The sequence below is a fragment of the Trichosurus vulpecula genome, chromosome 1 (genome assembly GCF_011100635.1).
Source record: "Trichosurus vulpecula isolate mTriVul1 chromosome 1, mTriVul1.pri, whole genome shotgun sequence".
Lineage (NCBI taxonomy): Eukaryota > Metazoa > Chordata > Mammalia > Diprotodontia > Phalangeridae > Trichosurus > Trichosurus vulpecula.
The window spans coordinates 104331556-104340012 of NC_050573.1; the positions used below are offsets into that span (position 1 = coordinate 104331556).

Below are 8457 nucleotides of genomic sequence, written 5' to 3' on the forward strand. Positions count from 1 at the left end.
ATACCCTAGAGAATCAGATAAAAAAGGGGGGGGGGGGGCAGAACAGAATAATTCACCAATTGGGAATAAAAATAATGAAGTTTTAAAAGAACAGAATTTTTCCTGAGGACAAGAGTTATAAATATCTACCACCAAAACAGTCAAAGAAAGTAGAAAAGGAATGTATCGGGTACATAAAATATCCAGAGAAGGTTAAAAGGGAAGGGAAAGAAAACCTTTAATGAAAAGTATCTATCAATAACCCCTGAATTTACAAAGTTGGGGGGAAAGCAGGTGACAGCTTTCAAAGGAGGGAAAAATTTAGTCTGATTTTCCCACCAGTGACAAAAATTGAGCTCTTTCAAGAACAGAGAGTTAGTTCAGCAAATAACAATGAAAAGAGAATTTTGACAGTTTTGACATTTTAATCATAGTAGAAATTGCCATTAATTCAAGAACATACTCACTCATGAGTTGGTACTCTTTCTATCAGACAGGATCATTTGAGAAAATAAAACCTATTAAGATGTTCCAACATAATATGACTCATTCTGAACTCTCAAGTTTTCATGACTGACAACATTACCACTTAAAAAAGCAAAACTCATCTCTTTCTCTTAAAGGGTGGCAGTGATAAGTAAAAAGCACTATTATCTCTTTTCCTTTAGAACAACCATTTCCACCTACTGCTACTCAGTCATTCACAGAACCATCCCACTTATATACAAAAGCAAAATGATAGCAACCAGGCAGTTAACATACTTCTCAAAGGACAGAGTTCGCTGCCAACATTATTTAATCACTTATTCAAAAATTTGGAGGAAGGAGGTAAAGAACATATCAGAATCTAAGTAGAATGTTGTTCCACAGAACTTTACATCCAGAAAAGATCAAAATTAAAATTATCTTGAGTTTCTACTATATTGATCCTACAATGTAACTGATTTTATGCTGTAATGATTTTTATATCTGAGTCTGCATCTGTCTAAAGCTACCTTTCTATGTCCTTGAGTTAAGCTCAGGAATTTAGTTTTTCCTCTGAGTTAGTTTAAAGGTATAATTAAAAGAAAAGTTGTTATTTCTCTTACTGGTAGCCCCTAGAATAGTTCCAGGACATCTGTTTGTTAACTTGGTACCATACCCAAAAGATAATGTTGTCTGTCCTGGCCTGTCCTTGAGCAATTAGGATGATTTTATCTCTTCTAAGGAGACAGCAAGTTGGGTAGTTTTGATCCCCTACCAAAGATTATAAGATTAAGAAGGGTCCTATAAAACAATTAACATTCTTTAATTGTCAGTGAGGGCAGTGATTAGCCTCATCTGAATGCCAGCCCACCTTTCTTAGTATAGCCAATCACAATATTCCACAACTAACAAGACTCCTTTCTTGTTTGTCAATAAAGAAGGTCCTGACTTTGGTGAGGTGACCAGTCTTACCTGCTTCGTTAACAGGTATACACATCACTATAAATAATGTGATCTTGCTCAAAAGTCTGTACCTCAGTCTACCTTTATTAAATTTACTTGAGACAATCCTTTTATACATCATTGGCAATTTCTAGTGTCAAATTGGGACAGGATATAAAAATTGTCAAAATTCGCTTTTAAAAAACTAAGTCGCTAAGAAACTCTTCCACAAATCTTTAATCATTTACTCCATTGACTTCTAGGAAACATTCATTTCATGCTCTCTCCATTCTACTTTTCTCCACTGGTTGTAATTGCAGACTGATAGTAAGAAATAATAAAAATGGCCAAATTTGTGGTCAAAGGCTTCCTAATAGTCATAATTTATAGAAAGATCAAGTCCAGAAAGAAATTCTTTTAGGTGGTGGTGATCTTCCATTAAAGCTACCCCTTGGTTGACTAAGAGAGATCTTATTCTGGTCCCTGTACTCTTCTAGTCCACTTAACCAATAAAGTAGTATAAAATGTTTCTCTGGAAAAATGTTTTCAAGTTCCAAATAATCAACTCAAAAGTAAACTATGGAACATAAGGTGTTGGTAAGCTGGGATGCATTTAAATGAGTAATATTAGTACACTGTAAACTAGTGGTCAAGAGTACTTTTTTTTATTTATCTCTGTATCTCCATGATTTACGCAGAGAAGGAATTAAAATGTTTGTTAAATTAACCTAAACAGAATCCCATGCAACAGGGTAATTCACTGAGCTGCCCAGATGTACTTTGCAGTTTACTCAATTATTAGGATGGAGTTATAATGAAATTAACCATTCTAAAGGGGCCTTTTAAAAAGGTTCTTTTATGATTAAGGCAACTGATTAATAACATCTGCCCTTAATATTTTTCAAGTCCTATCTTTTCCATGTTACTTGGCAATGAACTGAGGTCTCAACCAAGTTATTTGTCCTAGGGTTTGCAAGTATTGTATTGAGCCTTTTAGAGAATAGTGGCCCTACTACCCATAGACACCATTCCATGTGTAAGTGGGCTGGTTCTCCATCTGGGTAAGACTACAAATTAGGCTCCTAAGCTTTCATAACAGAATGTCAACTCCTGCCTCCCCCATATTTAGAATTTAAAGCATATGGATCCCTACTCAATGAACAAAACAGATTACTGTCACTTTCACGATTCCAGGAGAATTCAAACATGAACTGACTGCTATCTGACAAAGTCTCACTTGAAACTACTGATGTTTGAGAGACATGGGTTAACAGAGATGTTAAAAAGCACTATCCCTTTTTTCAGTTAAATCATCAGAAAGTAAAACACCTGCAAATTATCTCAGCTCCACACAGATATAGTTAATGAGTACTATTTATAACTTCAGCTTAGGATAGATATAATAAATGTCCATTTGAATGTGACTTTTGTACACTTTCCATTCTATTATCAAAACCTGGACCACTCACTAAACTCCAACTTTAATTCACTGCCTACAAAATTTGTATTTTCAGATAAATTTGTATACTTTCTTTTTTCAATCAGAATTTTATTACCCAACATGTTTTCTTTACTGGCCAGGAAACCTAGATCTAAATTCAATTCTTAACTTCTGTAATTACTTCATTAACTGGATGGTCAGGGGAAGAAAGGAGGGAGAGTCTAGGCTTAAAGGGATCAATATGGATAGAGGAAGCAGCAGTAGCTATTTATTGTATATGAGTCTTAAAATCTATATAAAAAAGCAAAGATTATGATCCAAATAAATATTCTGGAGTGATGATTTTATGCACTTCAAAAATTATTGCATTAGAATTCAAAATAAATGTTATTCTCCTTTCAGGTCAATAACCCTAGAAATGTGACAGATATAACCAAGTCCAAACAAGGAGGACAAAAAGGTAGTCTTTTGGGTAAGAGTGTGCCATCTCTGGTGAAATAATTACTATTTATTAAGGCCTAAAAAATGTGTTTTAAAAGCAATGCAATACTTATTTCAAAAAAGAGAGTAACAACAACAATAACATCTCACGATGGTCACAGGAATTTAACCTTTATGATGGCCTTTCTGCACAATGACCTCATTAGGGTATTATTACCCCTACTGGTCAGAAAAATAATACAAATAACCAAAGACATTAAATTACAAAACATAAGTGAACACACTTTTTTAAATGATGGTTCAGTTTTCCATAGCAATGGATAATAGCTTTAACACAGATAACATGAAAACACTAGAAATTAACACCTTGCTATTCCTTGAACAAGACATTCCATATCTAGACTCTGGGAATTTTCAGTAGCTGTGTCTCTGCCCCCCTACCCCCTCCAGCCTTGCCTGGAATTTTCCCTCCCTCCTCATCTCTATCTTCCGGCTTCGTTCAAGTCCCAGCTAAAATCTCACCTACTATAAGAAGCCTTTCCTGATCCTCCTTAATTCTAGTGCCCTTCTCTGTTGATTATTTCCAATTTACCCTGTATAGAGCTTGTTTGTACATAGGTGTTTCATGATGTCTCCCCATTAGACTGTGAGAGCTCCTAAAGGGATTCTTTGAATCCCCAGCACTTTGTAGTGTCTGGCACATTATAGGGGTATTAACATGTGCTAGCTGACCGACTGTTAAGAATATCAAAAATAAGAGGAGACAAAAATGTTCATTTATTTTAGACCCATAACATACATCCCTGAATAAGTTTATGTAAACCTTCTTACCTGAAATTACAACTAATCAGTGAATGCTGATGGGGAATAGCAGTAATCTATTGACTATGCTTAGAGGTACAAAATTGCGTAAGAGTCCTAAGACAAGATTCTTAATGATGGTTTATAAGTTTGACTCATCTTCCCAGACTTAAAAAATAAAGAAACTTAGAAACCAAGGTCTTCTAATCATATGGTTCTAGGTTTGAAAAAATCTTGAAAGTGAACCTCATTAAAATAGCTAAACAAAAGCTGAGCACTAAAGGAATACTATCAGTGTTCCTATGTAAGATTAAGTTTGTTCCCATTAGAGGACTTACCAATTTCAGGTGAATGAAATGTTTCAGTCAGGGTTTGTTTGGTTTTTTCCCCCCTTATATTCCCTATCCGAAAAAAAGGCTCAGGCAATTTTCAAGAATATTTTTTATAAATCAAACCTAAAATGATTACTGTTTCCATTGCACTACATTCTTAATTTGATTCTAATTACCACATGGCAGTTCAAAAAGCAACTACATATGGCAAGATTGAAAATATAATCTTTATTTACTATTATCATAATAAATTATTTACCACTAAAGTAGCAAAAAGGAGCATAATTTTATTTTTTTACTAAGCAAAGTCTTTAAGAGTAACACATGAACTATTTAAACCTAACATTAAAAGAAAAATTTAGATTGTTTTTAGGGGGCTATGTATTCTACAAAGAGAATTAATATAAAGTATTTCTGATCTTTGCACTAATATTATAGTATTTACTATAATAGTTATTATACTGCTAGATTCCCTGCCCCTGGTCCCTATTCTGTAAAAGTGATTCTCTACCCCTTGTCTTATTTAAACATTACCAAAAATATAGGTATCAAATTAGATAAAAATAAGCTACCCAGAAGTATGAATACTAAATAGAATGTTTTTAAAAATCTGTCTCCAAATTCTTCAACCATCTATTTCAGCAACAGTTAAAAAGTGCTTATTTAATTTATTTATGCAAAATTTATCACATTAAATTGATAACCATTTTTGTAAAGTATATCAAAACTTAAAAGATGAATTATTTTTCTATAGCCCTTGACCAAACATTAAGGACCTAGACTGCTACACGAAGTCTTTCAAGGACACTAATAATGCAGCATGTACAGCTTTTTCCCCCTTTACTTTCTAGAATAAAATGGATAAGGAAAAAAAAAGAATGCATTGTTAAGAACTGTGAGGTTTCAAGGCAAGATGAAGAAATGGTTAATTTATCATTTTAATGCTACTAAATTAAGTGATTTTTTTTTGGTAATAGAAATGATTCCACTTCATAAATCAATAAAATAACAGGTATTAAGCATAATTTTAAGTCAATGTCATTTTGTTTATTTTTAGCATTTTATAAACTCTGAATCTGCAGAATAATCCCTATTTACCCTGTATTAGAGAAAACATGATATTGAGCTCAATCTCACCATTATGTCCTATATTAATCTCCAAAAACAGTGAAGATTTAAAAAAGCAGTTTACTTACAAACTCTCAAAACTCTGTACTGGGAATAGTCAGCCAAACAGTACTTACCTTATAATAATCAAGTACTACATTTCTAAGATATGCAAAATCCCTTTTTCCTCCACTCAGATATGGATTCACGGTCATCTCTTCCCCTTTATGGCACCCCCCCTCTTTTTTTTTTTTTTAAGCTACAAGCATCTGAATTTATTTAAAATAGGCCATCAGGAATAGAGCAGTACTGCTTGCCCCAGGATGCTAGTAAACCCTATTTATTTATTGCAGGCTAGCTAATTTTCTCACAAAGAAAAAAAGTCAATCATCAAGTGTTTTTAAATACTTACCATGTGCTCATCACCAAGATGGCACCGTGGGATACAAAAACAAAAGTGAAACAGTCCCAGCCTTTAAGGAGCTTAAAAATCTATCCTGGATAGCACTTGGATATGTATAGACACAAGGTAATTTACCAGGTGGAGATGGGCACTAGAAGTTGGGCTGATCAAAAAAAAGTTCCAAATAGCAGATTGTGCTTGGGATGAGTCTCAAAGAAAACTAGGGAGTTTGACAGGTGAAGGTGAGAAGCAAATTCATAGTGTAAAGAAAAAAAATAGAGTGAGGAACGGAAAAGACAGCTTGATCTGGAAATCATATGTAATAAGACTAGAAATGCTTCCTGTTGGAAAGGTCAAATTGTGGAGGGCTTTAAATACCAAACACAGAAATCTGTTTATATTTAATCTCAGAGTTAACTAGGAGCCACTTTAGTTTACTGTAAAGCTGAGTGACCTGATCAATCCTGAACTTTAAGAAAACCCCCCAAAGACTGAATTTCTACTCCTTTGATCAAGAGCACCAATCAGAACAATTCATTCCCCCTCCCCCAAGTAATTCAAAAGGTCCTGAAAATGTTGTAGGGAATTGGGAGTTAAGTGTTCTTTCTATTTCTAGACTTGCTACTACTAACTTAGATCTTAGGCACATCGGACCTCAGTGTTTCCTCAAATGTAAAAGGACGAGCTGGCCTGGAGGCCACTTTCCAGCTCTAACACTCAAACTCTAGCCCATTTTGACCACTCACCGTTATCGACCAGCACCCACCCACTCAATTCGATTAACATGTGGCCTGTTAACAAGAAGCCAGAGAGCTTCCTGAGGGCAGGAATTGCCATTTGCTTTTCTTTATATCAGCTAGTACGTGGCCCAGTGCCTGGCATACACAAGGTGCTTAATAAATGCTCCCTTGCCAAGTCTGTATCTCTAGCACTTAGCACAGTGCCAGGCACTGACTTCCTGACCCCATTTGGGGTTTCCTTGATAAAAATAGTGCAGTCGTTTATCGTTTCCTTCTCCAGCTCACTTTGCAGATGAGGAAAAGGAGGCAAACCGGGTTAAATGACTTGCCCAGGGTGACACGGCCTAGTGAGTGTCTGAAGCTAGATTTGAATTCAGGTCACCGCCAGGCCCAGAGCTCTCTATCCACTGCACTAACCTAGCTGTCCCCCTGGAATACAGTAGGCACTTAATAAATGGTACTTGATCAAAGGAGTAGAAATTCAGTGTTTGGGAGATTTTCTTAAAGTTGAAGATTGATCATGTCACTCTGCTTTACAGTAAACTAGGCTCCTTGTTAACTCTGAGATTAAATATAAACTACACTGTATTCACAGTGCTTGAAACTGCCTGGCACATAGTAGGTGCTTAATAAATGGTAGCTGACTGGCTTTGCATCCCCAGTGCAAGCTTGGCACGATGCCCAGCACACAGAAGGTGCTTCATAAATGCCACTTGGCTCACTGGTGGCCTAACACCTCCCAACAAGGCATTTGAGCTGGAAGTCTTAGCTTAGCCCATTCCACGCATACTCTCGCGTCCTCACTCCCCCCTCACCCGCACACACTTTCCTCTCTTCTCTACTTGCCCTTTTCTCTTAATCCATCCCTCCCTTCCCCAGCCTCTTTCAATGCTCCTAATTCCTTCCCCACCCTTCCGGACTCCCTCTGGCCTTCCTAGCACCACAAGCACCAGATGTTCAGTAAAATCCCCAATCCTCCTGGAAATGACCTCCCTCATCCCAGCTTCCCCACAGCACAGACACCACTGACAGACAGACACACACACACACACATACACACACGAGAAAGGAGAGGGAAGACCTAACCGGCCCGGGCTTCCGGGCTTCCCTCAGCCCCGCCCCCTCCCTAGCAGACGTTTCGGACAGTCAATCAGTCCGTCCAGTACCAGTCAGACAACCACACAGGCAGACCCACGGACATCCGGGACTTCTCCCGTCCCCCTCCCCACCAATGACCGGCTCCGGCTCCAGCCCCGGCCCCTCACTCACGGGCAGGCATGTTGGTCCCAGGACTCTCTCGCCTCCTGAGGGCTCAACAAGGACGGGTGGTCTGAAGGCCGGAGAACACCATGATGACGGACCGGCGCTAAAGGGAGCTCCCAGGAGGCCTGGGGGTAGCGGACTACCGGGGCCCAGCGGGCGGGGACCGGCACCGCGCCGGGGGCCCTGCTGTAAGAGTAAACGGGCGCCGCCCCCAACGCTACCCCCCACCCCCCCACTCCCGGCTCCCTGGCTCCCCGGCTCGAGAGTGGGGCGGCGTCATCGCACGCTGACGTCAGCGCGTCTCCGGCGTGGGCGGAGACCCGCCCACTTCCCTCTCCCGGGGCGGGGGGGCAAAAAGGGGGCGGGGACATCGTACTCTGAAAAGGGCCTGTTTTCAGACCAAAAAGGCCAGGCTGGGCCAAATATGATTCTTCGAAGGGGGAGAATTCATACAGCGGTTAGAGCTGGAAGGGTCCCCAGCCCAACCAGCCCCTCTCATTTGGAGATTAATAGCCAATCAATAAACATTTATTAAGTGCCTAC

At 38.7% G+C, this 8457-nt stretch overlaps 1 protein-coding gene across 4 annotated transcripts in view; it reads right to left on the reverse strand.

Moving 5' to 3' along the window:
- Positions 1-8228, reverse strand: part of EFR3A (EFR3 homolog A) — a 154125-nt gene extending 145897 nt beyond the window's left edge. For 3 of the 4 annotated variants that reach the window (XM_036755071.1, XM_036755080.1, XM_036755060.1), the window contains exon 1: positions 7921-8131. In XM_036755071.1, coding sequence (XP_036610966.1) covers positions 7921-7930 — 10 coding nt within the window. In that variant the 5' untranslated portion in view covers positions 7931-8131. Of the gene's footprint in view, positions 1-7920 lie in introns of all 4 variants that reach the window. The other variant, XM_036755090.1, reaches the window with a different exon arrangement.
- Positions 8229-8457: the final 229 nt, after the last annotated feature.